Genomic DNA, 18,501 nt, shown 5'->3' on the forward strand with positions numbered 1-18,501 from the left:
ATTTTGCTTCTCTTTGCAAAACACCTCCCAAATCCACACTTTGTCCTCTCGAGATATTGACATCATTGCTGAGGAAGCTGGCCAATCGTATGAGGGCACTTCAGAAAGTTCATGGTAAGATTTGTATTATCTTTTAATTCCATTTTCCCCCAAACATTTTCAAGTGCCCTTGTATTTTTTCCAAAGGCATTTATTATAAAACAATCCTGGCAAGTGAAAGAAAACAGCACACACTGGTAATATTTTGCTAGAATTATGTGTTTATTCTAGCACTATTAACAAGAGAGAAGTAGGCATCCAGCAAGCACAGAGGAATGCTGCTGATGTAAATGAATACTTACTTAAAGCCCAGATCTTCTTTCCCCCTCTGATAGGGAAAATGACAAAAAGCATTTTGATCTTGCATTTTTCCCAGCCTCACACACCAACAAATGCAGCACTCAAAGACAAGCTGTTGGTGGCCCAGGGTGGCAATAAGGACAGACAAAGCAACAGCCCATGAGAGAGTATCTCGCGGGACGGGGAAGGGCAGGCCATCCAAATTGCAGGGCAGAGAAAGAGAATATGGCTGAAGGGCCGGTCAAGTCAGGTGATTGCTAAAGAGAGCACTGTTAAAGGTGGCTTCGTTTAGTCCCTCAGACACAGTTTATGCCTTCGATACTGCATCTTCTCAACAAGCATATGCCCATGTAACCAGGCACACAGGGCAGGAGGATGTGGCTGAGTGGGTGGAAAGCATCACCATTAATAGAAACATCACATTTTACTAATGTAGATGAACAGTGACACTTGGTGTTCAAATGATGTTTCCTGTATTCTTCCCATCACCCTATTCTAATCATGAGAAAACATCAGACAAACTAAAATTGAGGGACATTCTACAAAATACCCAGTCAGTACTTTTCAAAAGTGGCAAGATCATGAAAGACAAAGACCGATGGGAGGATAACTAGGAAGCCAACTAGATACAGTGTGGGATCCTGGAGCAGCAAAAGGACATTAGTTGAAAAGCTGGTAAAATCAAGTAAGCTCTGTATTTCAATTAAAAGTATCACCAAGGTTACCTCGATAATGAACCTGTTTCTAAGATTTATTTCTTAGTTTCTACAAGTGTACCATAGTTATATGACGTGTTAACATTAAGGCAAGCAGGGTGAAAGATATCCGAGAACCCTCTGGACTATCTTTGCTACTCTTCTGTAAACCTAAAATTATCTCAAAATAAATAGTTTTAAAAGGTGTTGTGTAATTATTGTTGGTCCTGTTCTTTGGATCTTAATGGCTGGTTGGGTACCAGATTAACTCATATGCAGAATTCCAGAATTTATGACTCACCTTCCCATCATATCAGACAACCTTCAGTTTCCGGACTATGGCCTGCTTGCTGATACTTACACACCCCGGCTCATTCTGTTTCTTCTACTTGCCTTCCTGTTCTCTAGACAAATTCATACTCCTTGTTTTAAGACTTACCTCAGTGTCATCTCCCCTGGCTTCCCCAAGCATAATGAGATATCCCCTCTTATCAATTCTTAGAGACTCTTCCACAAACTTCTGTGTTAGCCACGTGATAAGGTACCAAATCTAGCCTATATAGGGTGATGGTTACAAACAAGAGATCTAAAGCCAGGCTGTCTTGCATTCAAATCCTGGTCCTATCCCTTACTAGCTGTGTAAACTCAAGTGAATTACTTAATTCTCTGTGTCTGTTTCCTCGTCTAAAACCTGGGGCCAATATAACTCATAGAGTTGATCTAAGAACTAACTTAATTCATGAAAATAAAGTAACTTTAAGAGTGTTTGGCTCAGGTAAGTGCCCAATAATTGTTAGCTACTATTATGTCGCTCTTGACTCTGAGGAGTTTTGGAACAAGGACCATATGTGTTACTTTTCTGGGTGGAATTCTCAGAGCTGGGTTCAAATTCCACCTTTTCCACTTACTGGCTTTGGACTTCCTTGGATTATTGTAAGGATTTATTGCAAGTATTTAATTTAAATTCTTTTAAAGCATGTAGTAGGGTAAATAGCTCAAGGCAAGAATTCGGGACATATTAGTTATTCTAATTATGGTCTTGCTAAACCCAGAGTTTGACACTTAAGATATGCTGAACTGTTTGATAAATGAATGAGTGAGTGAATCAATCAGACAGAATGATGAATAATACTCGTCACTAATATAGATTACCATTATCAAGTAATGATAGCAAAAATTAAATTTCTTCATTTGCCATCCCATGCCTCTAAGCTTTAGAATACCAGTTCTAACTGAAGACTCCTGTCTGTGTTGCTCCATGTTTCTTGTTAATATCTAATCATTTGGAAGGATCTCCATGGAGGAGAATGAAAAGTTCTAAGAACAAGCAGCTTTGCACAATGATACTCTTACAGCAAATGGGGGTTGTCTGGGTTGCAGTTCTTGCCAATTGAAGTATATGTGCAAATACCCTAAGGGCCACACATGAATCAGTAATAGCTCTCATCTAATGAGCAACCACTACAGGGCTGGGATGTATAGTCTTAATTACTCTCTGCCCCAACTCTGCATTTAATAAAAAGGGCTTTTTTTTTTTTTTTTTGCCACTTATTCATGGACATATATTTGACAGGAACTAAATAGCATTCTTTTTGATACAATTAGAAATATAGTACACGAATATTAAAACTTCAATGTAGAGGAAAAACTACACTGAATCATTATTCCTCGGCTACCATACATTTTCCCAACAGTTTAAAAAACCTAAAATTGCATCTCATAGTTGTTATATACATTTACCATAGTATTGTTGCCTTTTCCCCCTGGAGGCATTATAAAATCTATGTGCTTCTTCCTATGACAGCATCGGACAATGAACCAAATCAAATAACAAGCAATAGACACCTCTGCAGGACCCCTCACAGCCTATCAGTCCTAAGTACACTCACCAATTGATTTCATAACCTCCTACCAAGTGCGTACAATTATATTCCCCCTTAAAGTTGAGGAAATTCATACCTCATAATGGGATTTGATCCCAGGCTTAGACACCACCAAAGTCTATGATCATATTGTTTTTCAGTTATGCTTTTGGTTAGCTAAGATTGCCGGTGACTGATTCTAAATGCTGCTCCTCCTGAAACTATTCTAAATTTTTTTAGTTCAGCTGCAGCCGTGCTGGGCAGCTCTGTGGAAGCTCAGATGAACATTGTGCTGCTAGTGATCCACCTGTAGTGCAGTCCGTCATGTGCAAAAAGTAAGAGGTAGTTAGAACCCCAGAAGCAATCTCAACCAATGGTGGATGAAAACCAATGGAGACATTCTCCAGCTTCCCACCCCTTAGTTTGTGGCAGATTAAAGAAGGCCACAAACTCATTTTTGCTACTCCCATTGAGGGGTAGATTCTATTTCCCTTGCTTTGAATCTGAGCTGGCCTGTGACTCACTTTGACCAAATACTGTGAGACCACCATGTGGTGAGGAAGCCCAGGCTAGCCACTTGGACAGGGAGGGGCCACATGGAGAAGCACTAAGGCACCAGATATGTAAGTGAAGACATCTTGAACTTTCCAGACATCCCAGAAATCAGCTCAAAGCAGCCAAGTGAGTGAGCCCAGGAGATGCCATGTGGAGCAGAAGAACTGCCCAGCTGAGCCCTGATCTAATTCCTGACCCACAGAATCATGCTGCTAAGTTTGGGGCTGATTTGTTATGAAGCAATAGGTAACTGAAACACAGGTAGATCATCCCAAAAGGCATTCTACACACTTTACAGTGGTCCTGGTGGAACTTTAGTCATCTTACTGTCCACTGCTGCAACCATGACACAACCTGACAATGGCATTTCCTCCTTCCCTCTTTCATCCTCCCTTCTTCACTCCTGCTTCTTGGGACTACCGTCCAATAAACTGCATTCACCCAGGTCCTGCCTCTGTGGGGAACTCAAACTAAGACAGAGGGCTTTTGCTTCTTTTATATTTTTTTCACAAAGTTTTAAAAACTTCTATTTTCATAAAAAAAATGTATCCACATTGCTCCAATTATGTATGGTAATAATCAACCTCTCATTTTTTATTTCTAAAGCAAGATGTTATTATGAAGTTAAAAGTTGTATGTATATACATATAGATAGAGAGAAATCACACCAATAGGTTGTGATCTAAAACTCTGCAAGTCTTTTCAAATAAAAAGAAAAAATTAACCTTTCTGCATTGTGAAAATATTATATAGAAACATTTAATTAATTAATTGGAAGGAATCTTTGTAAGTATACTAAGTTAATTTTCTTCTTGACCATTTAACTTTCATTGTCATTCGACGAACTTAATAAAAACTATTTTTTAGAATGGTTTTAGATTCATTTAATGAACATTTACATAAGGTACATGTACCATATCATTATATGAAGGTACGTCAAAAAGTTCATGGAAAAATGGAATAAAAAAATAATACAAATATTTCCATGAACTTTTTGAAGTACCGTCATATAAATCAGAAGTGATAACCTTATGAAGAGAATAAAATGTGCAGCAGGATCTTAAAGATTTTCTGTGAAAAGGACAATGAGATGAGAAAAGTTAAACCAGACAATCACAACTCATTGGTTCTCCTGCATCTAGCTGCCTCCAGGGAGAACCAAAACTTAGAATACTATTTCAAAGAGAATTAAACCATTTCACTTTGTGTTTTAGCTTGTAACTCTGAATAACCAATTTCAGCTAAAAGAACCCTGAATGAGAACCTAAATATTTGGTTCTTTCTATAACGCTTTAACCATCTTTTCACAGTGCACTTTCAGCTCTATAAGAAAAAGCAAAATATTTCCAATTTAATCACACATTAAAAGATTAAAATATTGCCAATGCAACAGAACAACAATATATTTGCTGAGCTCATGCCTCGGAGCTTCTGGAGCAAGTCTGGGATTCATATCACCCTTCTTGACCTTCAAGTCTGCGAACCATTGCCGTATCACCTTTCATGGTTTTTTTTTTTTTTTTTTTCAGCATTTTGACAAATACATTCTGATGACACCATTCATTGATAATATATCAACATTAAAAGCCAGATTCCACATGCCTCCTTGGGAGCTTGCTAAAAGACCCAGAACAACAACACTCCATGATATCACATGAAAACTGCACCTGTCTTTAAGCTCTCTTATAAATCATGAAGGAAACCTGACTCATTGGGTTGGCAGTGAGAACCTAAAGCCAGCGAGTTCTAATCCTGGATTTCTGCAAGTCGTTGGCAAGAGGTCTTTGGGTCAATGGTTTAATTTTAGCTTAAACTATTCTTTAATTCTAGTTTAATGTATTTACAATTCTTATCTGCCAAAAAGCAAATATGACCAAACACTTGCGTTGATGCTCAGAAAGAAAGCTATGTCAACCTCTACTTCCTCACCAACAATAATAACTCAGTATTGGTGATTGTCTATATAACAGGAGAGGCAGAATTTGTTTGTAGCACAGTGAAAGTCCCAGAAGACTGGTTTTTAACACAATTCCAGGAAGAGCTTCTATGTCCATTATAGTCTAAAGGTAGAGTTGTAAAGGTCTCTGTTTGCGGGGGTTGTCTGGACATAGGCTGGGGATGTCATGGACAGGATTTAAGTATCACAAGGATCTCTAGATTAGATGGAAGACTTTTAAGGACTTTCCCTCCTAACATTCTACTTTGTTTATAGAATGCTAAAGTCAGTCTAGAAAAGCTAATGGGGGTTACAGTTAGATTTTGAGCAAAAAAGCCTCTGAGTGTAGATGGTACTGTGTCAATTTGGTGATGTTGCCTTGTGACCCTGGAGAGATGTTGCTGAGACAAGCTTGGTTTCACGTGACAATGGCAGTATGAGGAAATGGGAACACACCAGGCTTGAGGTGAGAAGCGCACTGCCATTTAGCAGCTAGAGAACCAGGGCTGCACCAGGAGCCTGCCAGTTTCCAACATTCTATGTCTTCTACAAACAAAAAGCATCTGATGCAATGAAGTTACTGTGTGTTGGAATGAAGGCTGCCCCTTGGCATTTGGCATTTCTTGGGTTACACCAAATCCACAATGCAAGTCTGGCAAATTCCTGTGTTCCAAGTCACTAGGCCAAAATGCCTGGGGTGACAGCCTGCTGCTGTTCCCATGCCTGTCATGAAAAGTATACCTTACTTAAGAGCTAGCAAAATAAATTCCCAATTGCCATCTGCTGTTGTCCAACGCAGCTGGGCCTACCCATTCACTTGCTGATCACCTAAGCCCTCTTCAACTGGCATGGTAGAAAGACCAAAGCTCCTGACACACATAGTAGGTCCACAATTAATAGTGTTGACTAAATTAATTCTTATTCAAGTCCTAGCTTTGTTGCTTCCTAGCTCTGAGACCTGGGCACAGCTTCAATTTTATTTAATCTCGCCCTCTTTCGCATCTTTCTGTACTTCCTATGTGCCAGGTACTTTCCAAGAAATTAAGTCACAGAATCCTCACAAAAACTCTTTGAAGTAGGCAAGTTCATTACCCTCCTTGGAACAGTGAGGAAACTGGGCCCACAAAGGGGCTTCGTAATTTGTTCCACATCACAGAGCTGAGCTGGGATTTGAACCCAGGCAGTCTGGGTCAGAGTCAAGCTTAACCCATTCATTTCGTGCTCTCTCCAATTGAGTCTGGCTACCTTTTAATCTGAGTCTCGGCATCTTCATCCATAAAATGAAGGTTAATACTATCACCCCACATAATTGTTCTAATAACAAAAAAGTGGTGCGAATTCTACAAATACTATTTATTTCACTTATCCTTATCATCATCACCTGACAACTACAATTCAACTGAAGTGAGCAAAGAATCAATCGGAAGTTCCCATTTGAGCAGAATTATACTTTGTTCAAAAACCAGAAAATCCAGTGGCCCAGTCCAGGGTTCCTCCGGAACAAATTATTAGCTATAAAAGAGGGCTTGTAAAAAATCTCAAAGCAGCATGGCTGTTGTCACCTAGGGCTTCTCTTTCCCCTTCTCCATCCACATCTCGGTCTCAGAGGACCAGATCACCCGACCCTTCCTCCACCCCCGAGAGAGGAAGTTATCAGCAATGCAATCTGAAAATGGACCCAACACCTATTCATACTTCAGCTCCTGCAGGTGGTACTAAGTCACCTGGTTCCATGAGCTGGCGAGGTCTACAGAAACACAGCGTTATTTTCTTGGTCCATGAGGCCACACAACTCAATTCACTTCCAATTACTCCAAAGACGTGATACCTTCTTAGGCTCAGCGTTCTCCTCGTGGGTTCATCAGCACATCACTTGATAGGTAGTTTCTCAAACTGCTTTTAGTTTTAACGGATCCTGAAAATCTTTGGCTATTAATAACTGGTGAGAAATGGCCAGGCAATTTTTGAAGATTGTAAGTAGCTTTTAAAATCTCTGCCTTTTCTGAAAAACAATCTTTTTAATGGCTTCTCTGTGCTCGCTTACAAAGTGCAGTAAGTAGGACATAGACTTTCCACGGTAACCTGTTTCAGAAAATCCAGGGCTGGCTGCTGACTGCTCCGTTGTATCTGCCAGCGTCATTACTCCCTCCCCTGCTGCATCTTCAAGGATGGCGTGCAGAACACCTTGGGCCTGCACTGACTGCATACCTGCTCTTCCACATGCATGCTTACATTTCACTGAAAACGCGACACAGTGACAAAATTCGGTGTATTTTCTGAAAGTCATAAACATCATTCTTTTTTTAAGTGAAAATAAAATTCAGAGATCATAAAATTCACAATTTTAAAATGTAAAATTCAGTGATTTTTATTATATTAACCTTGGACCCATTGACTGCCACTCCCCATGCCTCTCTACTCCTAGCCTCTGACAACAGCTAATCTACTTCCTGTCTCTGTGGATTTGCCTGTTCTGGAATATGTGATCCTTTGTGACTAGCTTCTATCACATAGCGTAATGTTGTCAAAATTCATCCATGTTGTAACATGTATCAGTACTTCATTTCTTTTTATTGCTGAATAATCTTGCATCGTATGGACACATCACATGTTGTTGACACATTCATCCATTGATGAACATTTGGCTGTTTCCACCATTTTGGCTGTTATGAATAATATAATGTTATAACATTCATGCATAAGTTTTGTGTGGACATACGTTTTCACTGCTCTTGGGTATATTCCCAGGAGTAGAATTGCTGGGTAAACTGCTGTTTAACTTTTTGAGGAATTGCCAAACTGTATTTCAGAGTTCCTACACCATTTTACATTCCCACCAGGAGTGTATGAGGGTTCTAGTTCTTCCACATCCTTGTCAATGCTGGTTATTCTTTCTGATTACAGCCATCCTAGTGGGTATAAAGTGGCATCTCATTGTAGCTTTGATTTGCATTTCCCTAATAACTAATAAAAACATCTTTCTTTACCAGCTAACACAATAACTAATTTCTTTTTTTTTACACATTACATTCCAGTTTTGATTTCTTTTTTTTTTTTATTGCTGTATTGTAACATAGTTACAATTATAGTCCCACTTTCCTTATCTAAGCAATGGCTCAGAGAGGATATAGTGAACTTTAGAACAAGATGTCATGTCCCAAAGTCATGTCTTTGGGATCTGGGAGAACTGCTGCCAGCCCACAGACTCCCTCAGTCATTGACTAGATTCTGATAAGAAACACACGTCTCCTTGTGCAAGCACCAGACTGGAAGAATTGGAATCTCACTATGGAAAAATGAGCTCCCATTTCCACAAATCCTGTGTCATGACATATACCAGAGTGAAAGCTTATTCATTTGGAGGTGGCATCTGGTTGAGCCATAGAGTAGAGAGGGATCTTTCTCAGGTCAATATGGGACCAGGGCATCAAAAGCAAAGTGAGAAGGAGAGAAAAAAATCTCTGCAGGGAACCTTTACATTAAATGGGTAAAACCCATGTCATGAAGCTCAAAGCCCAGCCAGACTTCCTCTTCACCATCTTCCCACTCCCATACTCCATTCCGGTTGGATTTCTCTAAGTTCCTGAAGCATACTATCTTCTCTCTTAAACATAAGCCATTCCTTCTTGCCAGGGGCCATTCCCTTCTTTTTGTTTGGCAAAAGCCTCCTCATCCACTGGTTTCAGTTGAGACATCCCAGAGCTCCTTAATCCTTGTATCAGTTTCCTATCGCTGCTGTAACAAATGGCTTAAAGCCACACAAGTATGCTCTCACCGTTATGGAGGCCAGAAGTCCCACTGGGCTAGGATCAAGATGTCAGAAGAGCTGCATTCCTTCTGCAGGATCTAACAGAGAAGCTGTTTCCTTGCCTTTACCAGCTTCTGGAGGCTGCTGCACACCTTGGCTCATGGCTCCTTCCTTCATCTTGAAAGCCAACAGTGCAGCATCTTCAAAATCTTCTTCCCTACACCTTGCTTCTGTCCTCACATCTCCTTCTCTAACTGTGATCCTTTTGCCTCCCTTTTGTAAGGACCCTTGTGATTACATTGGTCCTACCCAGATAATCCAGGATCATTTCACATCTACAAAGTCCCTTTTGCCACATAAAGTGGCATATTCACTGGTTCTGGGGATTAGAATATGAACATCTTTGGGGCCATTACTCTGTCTACCTCAGTTTTCCTGTCATAATGCCACAGCACTCTGAATGAGTGTAGAGATTTACTGATTTGAAGTTATTCATTCCACAGACTGTAACCACCTTGCGGAGCCATGTGTTTGCCCCACATACAGCCCCAGTGTCCAGAGCATAGCCAGCACTGGATAAATATACGATGGCTACGTGGCTGAGTGGCCAGTTTGGCTTGGCTGGACCACAGTTCCTGGGAGAAGGGAAGGAAGTAGAATAGGATTAAATTGTAAAGGGTTTTGAAGTGACTAGCTAAGCAGTTTGGATTTCATTCTGTACACATTGAGACCCATCAGAGGTTTTTGATCAGAGGTTAACATGATTACAGTGGTGTCTTTGGAGTATAAGACCAAAATGGGAGCAGGGAGCAAGTGAAGGCAGGGTGACCAAGCAGGGGCCACAGCAAATGAAGACCCAAACTAGGTGGCGACGAGGAGAACAAACAGCCTGAGAGAGATGTAAGAACTCAGATACAACATTGGAATATTTTTACAGCCCCCAAAGATTCCTTGTGTTTGTTGGCAATCACTCCTTGTTCCCATCCCCAGACTCAGGCATCTCCAGACCCAGATTTGTCTTTTCTGGACATTTCATTTAAATGGAACAATACAATACATAGCTCTATGTGCCTGGCTTCTTTCACTTAGCGTAATATTCTAACATTGGATTGGGATGACAGTTGAACAACTCTGTAAATTTACTAAGAATCATGGAATTTACACTTAAAGAATGAATTTTATGGTATTTAAATTATACTTCAATAAATCTTTTAGTTAATTTAAAAAAAAAGAACTCAGATACAGATACATAGCACATCAAACCCTTTCTAGAATGGAGCAAATGAGAAGTAAACATTACAGGACTTCATCATTTATTGGAGAGTAGAGGAGAAAGAGAAGGGAGGGAGAACTGAGGACATTCTGGCAAACCTAAGTGAGCAGAAGAATGGTGACACCAATCAAAAATAAGGAATACATAAAATGAAACACGTCCAGAGGGAAGTGGAGCTGAATTGCTCTGCTTCAGACATGTAGAATCAGAGGAGCCCAGCGGGCATCTGTGAGCAGATGTCCAGCAGGAAATTCCAGCATTTATGTCAGGAGCTCGAGCACACACAAACCCAGCTGGACACAGAGCCAGGAGCCTCCCCTAGAGGGATGATGGTTGAAGTCAGAAAAGTGAATGAGATCGTCAAGGAAGAATGCCTTGAAGGAAAAACACAGAACCGTGGGGACTGCCGGACAAAGGCAAGCCCGGCTAGAGGAACAGGAAGAGACGCAGAGGCGGAGAGGAAATGCATGGAGGGGAAGGCGGGCCGGAGGGACGGTGCTCTCTTCTGCCCAGAAGCTGGCCATAGGAGGTCGAAAATGAGTCTTGGGATTTAGGGACTTTTGAGAGAACTCTTCCAGCAGGTAATGGGGATAGAAAAGAGATCAAGGTCAAAAGCACTCATTGGAAAATGCAAGTAGTCATGGTCGCTTACTTTTTCCAGAAGTTTGGCAGTTTATTCTGAGAGCCAAGAAGGATTCCAGGGTGGTTGTGCCCTCTGCTCATTGTCCGAGTGTGTGCTGCTTAACCTTTTCAGTCCCTCTCTTTAACTGTAAAATAAGGAGGTTGCAGCTAGATGTTACCCAAGGTCCTTTCTGGTCTAAAATTTGCTCTTTCCAACCCTCAAATCCCAAAATACTAATGAAAGCTCAGTTCCAAGGCATCTGAGAAGTTGTCTTCACATGATTCTTCATTTCAGTTTAAAATTACCTTCAAAAGGGATTCTAGCAGAGAGATACTCTGAGACAGTATGAGAGCTAAACAACTATTTTCCTGAATTAAAAATTCGTAAGGCATCATGCTGATTCCAGACATAATTCCTCACCCAACACTCTGTCAATTTCCTGTTTGAAGCTGTCTCACTTTAATTAGTTCCTCTTGGGGGATGTGGGCGAGCCTCTATTTGTAATCACAATGTGCCTCTCTGGCACATTTTAAATTTTAGTTCCAGTTTCCATCATTATATATTTACCATTCAATTCTTTTCCCGCAGATATAAATACCTATTGAAATGCATTTTTTTTCCAATTCAAAGCCTTGGCTGACATAAGAAGAAGAAAATGACGAAGACTGAAGCCACAAGCCGGAGAGAAAATGGTATCAGAAAGCAAAACCTAGAATTCAGTTTCTTGTATACAAGATGTCTCAACCTCAGCACTTACTGACATTTTGAGTGGGATAAATATTTTCTTGTGGGGACTGTCCTGGGGACTGTCCTGTGCACTGTAGGATGTTTAGCATCATCCCTGGCCTCCACCCACTAGATGCCAGTAGCACCTCCCTGCCCCAGTTTTGGCAATCAAAAATGCCACCAAGCATTGCCAAACTCCCTCCTGGTTTAGAACCACTGCTCTGTAGAATGATCCTGCTAAAACTCTGCAGCATGGGCCAGATTTGGAGTATATAATGGCAAGGAAGAGTTCTACTTTCAAGTAGTTCGACAGTGCAAGAAAACAGTGTGCTAAAGTGGAGAATTAGGAAATACAAATAGTTGGAGAAAAAAACAGAATTAAAAGATAATATGAATCTTTCCATGAACTTTTTGAAGTGCCCTCATACAGAAGTACTATGTTTACATACCAACTCCCACTTTTTTCCAGGATACTTGGCATGGTTTCCCCATTCTCACTTCCTCTGAGTATTTTTCCTTCACTTGTTTCCTGCTTATAACCCATGCCACCCCACACACCAGAGCAATCCCTCCAAAACACATGTCTGATCACGTTTCACCCTCGTGCTTAAAAGCCACCAATTTCTTCCCTTCTCCATGGCAGGGTTTCTCAGCCTCGGCACTCTGGACACTGAGGGTCAGATGATTCTTCCTTGTGGGGCTGTCCTGTACACTGTAGGGTGTTGAGCAAACCTGGCCTCCCCAGTAGATGCCAATAGCAGCTCCTCTGTAGTACGCAGAATAATGTCCCACAGAAGATGTCCAAGCCCAAATCTCTGGAATCTGTGAGTATGTCATAGCAAAAGATAATTAAGGTTTCAGATGGACCTAAATGTCACTAATCAACTGACCTTGAAACAGTGAGATTATTCTGGATTATCCAGGTGAGCCCAGTGTACTCACAAGAGTCTATAAGAGAGTCAGAGGGAGAAATGGATACAGAGGAAGAGTTACAGAAATGCAACACGGTTGGCTTTGCAGATGAAGGAAAGGGCCACTGGAAAAGGAAGGGCAACAGATCCTAGAACCTTCAGAAGGAGCACAGCCCTGCCAGTAAGACCTGTTGGGATTACTGACCTCCAGAACTGTAAGATAATAAATTTGGGTTGCTTTAAACCAGCAAGTTCATGGTTATTGTTTTTACAGCAATGATAGAAAACTCACACACCACCACCCCCAAATGTGACATCCCAAAATGTCTTCAGACATTGCCAAATGTCTCCTGGGGACACAGTCACCTCCAGACTGAGAATCACCATCTACACAACATAGAGTCCAAACTTCTGAGAAGTGCACAAGGGGCTCTTGTAAATGACCTCTATCGTACCTGTTGAACACTCTCATCCAACATGCAGTGAGACACATGCTGTGCACCAGCCCCACCAAACGCCTCACTTCGAAAACACTCAGCAGCTGTCACTTCTCTGCAGATGGGATACCAAAGGGCTCCTTGCAGTGTGGGGAATGTGCTTGGGCCCTCCTGTCATTTTTGTCCATGCCATAGTTATACCCCCCGAACGGGTCTGATTTCTGCTTTCACTAGGTTACCACATACAAAGCCATGTGGTTACTGCATATATTAAAGTTCAGGTGTCCTCATCTTCTCCTCCAAACAAATTATTGCATGAACCCCTCTAGGTCCTCTCTATTGGAAACTGGCATCACCAACACCTCTGTGACTTACCATGTCTACTCTTTTCTCTCTCATCAAGGAATCACCTTCCTTCTTCTCCTTGTAAATGGCAGTCACTCTTGAAGATCAAGTTCAAATGTTCTCTGTACAGCAAAGACTTCCAAGGTGCACAGTGAATTGTCACCCACCCTCCTGTGGTCCCTCACTGTGCTGATCCTTCTACACCATGCCTATCGGTTGACTCATCCATCCCCTCATTAGACTGTGGGCTCTGTAAGGGCCGGCCCTATATTTTAGTCTCTCTGTATTCCTGGTACCTAGAAATGCTTATGATATGAATGAAGAAAAGTATAGAAGTCATGGAAATATAGAAATCATTTTATGTGTTACAGAATCTGGCAAACTCTAGGTCAGCTATGGGCATAATCCCAGCTCTGATGCACAAGAATTAGGAGAACCCTAGGACTGAAATGAGACCTTATTCCTTGATCTTTGATCAGAGTCAGGGCAGAGCTTGGCTGCTGAGAACACACGCTGAGAAACATGTATGAATTGTGTCACCGTGGACCATTTATCCTTTTGTCTTCTCCCTTTTTCTACTCTACAAATATTCTGTCCAGCATGTCCATGAATCAGATTTTATTAAAGCAATCCTAAAACACACGGTGAGGAAATATTAACAGAGTTGTAGCTGACTTTGTCTGACACCTCCCAGGTTTAAGCCATAAAACGGCCATTTGTGAGCTGTGAGTGAGCACAAGTAATAGAGCTGCAGGCATTTATGAGAGTCTTGGGAGCAGGAGCTGTTGTGTGAACAATTTAGTTTAAAACCAGAGAATCTGCTGAAAGAACTAAGTGGAAATGGAGGTGATCCATCACTGGCTAAAGCTGAAGGCGAATTCTCAGGCTTTCCTATGGATTCAATGGAAGGGAAACAGAACGTTGGAACAAACCATATGAGGTACGTGGAATCCATAAGCATGACTCCAGATGGATCCTCATGGCTACGAATTGGACGAAGGCCCCAGGGAAACTTCGGGCCAGCTGAAAGCACTTCTGTGGGCACTCGCTAGATGGCTGGCACGGGGTGCCACATTCAACTTCACTAGCGGAGTGGTTCTCAGCCGAGGCCAGTTTTACTCCCAGTGGGTATTCCCAGTGTCTAGAGACAGTGTTTGCTGTCACACTGGTCGAGAGGAGTGCTACTGGCATCTAGTGGGTAGAGGCCAGGGATGCCACTAAACATCTTGCAGTGCACAGGACAGTCCTCATCACAAAGAATCATTTGGCCTCAAATGTCAATAGTGCCAAGGGTGAGAAACCCTGAGCCAGAACAACCAGGAAGGGCACATCTGTATCCGCCACATCTCTCCTCCAGGGCCTCCAAGCAGCCTTGCAAGGTGCTCATTTGCTGGACTTTAGACATCATTAGAAAAGATTCTCTTTATGGACAAAGGACTCAGCTTGCTTGCAAATGAGAAGGACAAGCAGTGCCCAATAAAACGAATTTTCTTGATTTTTGACAGAGTTCCAGGGCATTAAACCTTTGAAAGGTAATCCGGGCCATTAAATTCCAGACCCAGGGGTTATATTAGGATATCTTGGCCTGTGTTAAACAAAACCAGCATTGGACCTACATGCCAGGATTCCATCCAATCATTCCATGTCTGGCTCGAGCATAACGGGATTTCCACATTTCCCCTCCCCACTCCGCCCAACACACACCCAAACATAGACACCTTATGAGAAAATTTTGTTCTTTTGGTAGATGGTATGTACTATGATTTAGCCACTGAAAAAAGGTGAAAGTCATGGTAGGTGAGCGTCATGCACACTGCTCAAACACCTTATGGAACAGTTAGAAGCCACCCAGTGTTGCTGCAGTTCAGATATTTGTGTATTGATTATGAGATTTTAATGGCTAAGAAGACCATTTGCAACAAATGCGATCATCTACATTTGAATTCCTTTGGGCCACAACACCAATGAACAGCATCTGTATATAGTAGTCTAAGTAGGTATGGTTGCTAAGAAAAGCAGGAACATTCTTAATGATGCAATTTGTTTTGAACCTGAACATCAGTGACTATCTAATCCAAAAAGTTGGCTTGCTTTTGCATTTCTTTTTCTCTCACCTCCTACAAATTAATCTGATAATGTGTGCTTCTGAAACAGAGCGGGAATCCAGCCACTCCTAGGAACTAAGAGAATTTCAGTGTTTCAATTTCCCATCCCCTTTTCAATGCTGAGTTCCCTGGTTTATAGGTAGCATATTGCTCTCCCCCTTGACTTTTCTTTCTACTGCCTGTCTTCCTCAAGAAAATGGACAGAATTGTTAGCAATGTTTGTTAGGTTTTTTGTAATCCATACCCAACCCACCTAACAGCAACAATTACTTTGACACAATAACTAACATTAATAATATGTGATACTAAAGAAATGATAAATTGTTGCAATGATGAATTTGCTAACTATCCTGATTTGATCGCTACACATTTGTGTACATGTGTTGAAACATAACTCTGTATGCCACAAATATATGCAATCAATACGTTTGAATTTTTTTTAAGTGAGGCTAATATTTCTGATAAATAATGGTGATTTTTCTAAGGCGTTCTATTATATTAAAGCCAAAATCTAACAGTTATCTCATGTTAACAGAGCTGTGTATGATCTTGGATGCTATTTGCAAACTGTGTTGTTTGGTTGTGTTTCCTTTATTTAGCCTAAATCTCCAGCAATTACATGGTATTTCATTTCATTTCTGTAATGCTAACTGTACTTTAAAATATTTAGTTACAACTGATAGAATCTCCCTTCCCTTATGGGAACAGATCCAAGGCAAACCTATAGAGTTTGTGGACTGAAAGGGATAAGAGTTGTTCATTTTTAAAACAACTACTATTTATTCTCTAAAATTGTGCTGCTATCCAAGCACCTATCATCCACAGTTTTCCAATAGCTCTATTTTCCATCCTACTTAACCAGGGAGTAAACATCTTAAGGGTATCAAATAGCTTCCTCTAAGTTCCTTATTAATTGATTCTGTATTCACGTATATTTCGCTAACTACTAACTGTCCTCAGTGGAATTTGAGCATATTTCCATGATCTTTCATGCCCCTAAGCAGCGATTTTTTTCTTCTTCTCCTAGCTTAAACTAGTACTCAGTACCATAGATTTCTGAAATTACAACTTTAAGGAAAAGAAGATATCAAAATTAGAGAATTCTAGTAGTTACTCCCCCCTGCCACCCAAACACACAGACACACAATCAACAGCACCCTCCAGAATAATGTTCCTGAATTCTCTGTAGAACAACCAAATGGCAGACATATGTCAAAATATATTTCATCCAATTGATACCAACAGTTTAGCAGTAGATCACTTGAGTTCCGAAAAATATCAAGATTGGGTGAAGGGATAAGATTGCCTGCAGCCTAAACAGGAAACCAGACCTCCAGCTCCCAGGACTTCTCCAAAGTGGAGCCAACGAGTCCTACAAGACACACACGCGGGTGGCCACTAGGGACGTCCCATTTCCAGGTACCATATAACCGGCTGAAGTGGAAGAGCCACACCATAGAAACCCCTTGGCGGGTGCCTGACTCTGTAAATATGATGTAATTAACAACGGTGCCCTGGAACGGCCCGGGTGCCCAGCCCTGGGCCGTGAGGACGCGCGATGCCTGTCCCTACCTCGGACTTCCACACGACGTGGGGGTGGCCGCGGCTGTTAGGTGGGGGCTGGAACTTCCTTTGCTGCAGCCACCTCCTGGGAGAAGCGAAGATGCCATTGGGGCCTCCCCCGGAGGAGCAGAGGATGCTCGCCGCACTGCGGCCACTGCCCGGCCCGGCCAGGACAGAAGGCAAGTCCCAGGCCATACTCTTCTTGAGGCCGCCGCGACCCAGGGGGACCTCATAGTCAAAGTGGAAGCTGCCGGACGGCGACTTCTCCTGTGGGGTGCTGGGCGTGGAGAAGGACGAGCAGAGGGGTCTGGGCGGCGGGAGCCGGGTGGCCCGGGGGGACGGGCCCCGGGGAGAGGACGGCAAGCGGGGACCGAGCCCCTCGGCTGGGGACGGCGAGGAGTAGAGGCGGCTCGCGGTGGCCCCCAGCGCGCCGCCCTCCGCGCCCGCCTCGCCCCCGCAGCCGCCGATCAGAGCCGGGTCCAGGCTGCGGGTCTGGCGCAGCTTCCTCTTGGAGAAGCCCTTGGCCGAGGCCGCGCCGCCCGAGGCGGGCGAGGAGCAGGAGAAGACGCTGTGGAGCAGGCTTTGCGCAGACATATCGGCGGGGCAGTGCCCGAGAGCCACCTTTTTCTCCCTCCCAGAACGCTGGCGGCTTTGGGCCGAGAAAGGAAGGGGTCTCAGGCCAAGCTGCCAAGCGGGGCCGGCCCGGGGCTAGCCGAGGGCAGAGGAGGGCAGTGCCCGGCTCACGCGCCGCCAGCGCGCTCCAAGTGCCCAGGCAGGGGCAGAAGCAGGAGATCCATCACCAGCCTTCTAGGAAAAGGGGTCAGGGGGCCTCCTGAAGCCGCTAGAACCTCCCTCGGGCTCGAGTCGCCAAGAGGGTAAGGAAGAGGAGGAGGAAGGTCAGGCGCTCGCTTGGTTCCCAGCTCCAGCCCGTCAGCGCCACTCCCCCTTCCCAGCCAGGGCAGGAGACGCCGCGCTCCCGCTCGCTGGCTCTGGACAGCCTCGAAGTCTCCAGCAAGCTCCTCCTCGCGGCTTGAGGACGGTCCCGAGGGCTGGGGAGGAGGCTGCCTGGGCGTGAGCCCACGGCGCGGCCGCCGCGCTCCCTGCGCCGCGAGAGAAACTTCCTCCTGCGCCCGAGCTGCGCCCTCGGTGCACCCTCGCCGTGCCCCGGCGCCAGAGGCTGCGCGTCTGGCCTCCGCCCGCCTGCTGCGCCCCCTCTTCCGACTGGCGAGGCTCAAGGGTGTCTCCAAGCTCAAGATTCCTGGGGGGTCTCCGTCTCGCTGCAAAGTGGAGACGCCGAGCGCGCTGCGCCCAGGGCCTTCCGAGGGCGGAGTGACTACGGTGGGAGAGAATTCCCGGCTGCGCTCAACCCTGTTCGTAAGGAAGG

The 18,501-nt window shown here is 43.5% G+C and overlaps 1 protein-coding gene across 1 annotated transcript in view; it reads right to left on the minus strand.

Moving 5' to 3' along the window:
* The window catches only part of ARHGAP6 (Rho GTPase activating protein 6), a 483,079-nt gene extending 465,368 nt beyond the window's left edge, over nt 1-17,711 (minus strand). Inside the window, exon 1 of the mRNA XM_063083843.1 lies at nt 17,127-17,711. Within this exon, the coding sequence (XP_062939913.1) occupies nt 17,127-17,711 (585 nt within the window). The remainder of the gene's footprint in view (nt 1-17,126) is intronic.
* Nucleotides 17,712-18,501: the final 790 nt, after the last annotated feature.

This window comes from Cynocephalus volans, chromosome X (assembly GCF_027409185.1).
Source record: "Cynocephalus volans isolate mCynVol1 chromosome X, mCynVol1.pri, whole genome shotgun sequence".
NCBI classification, from domain to species: domain Eukaryota; kingdom Metazoa; phylum Chordata; class Mammalia; order Dermoptera; family Cynocephalidae; genus Cynocephalus; species Cynocephalus volans.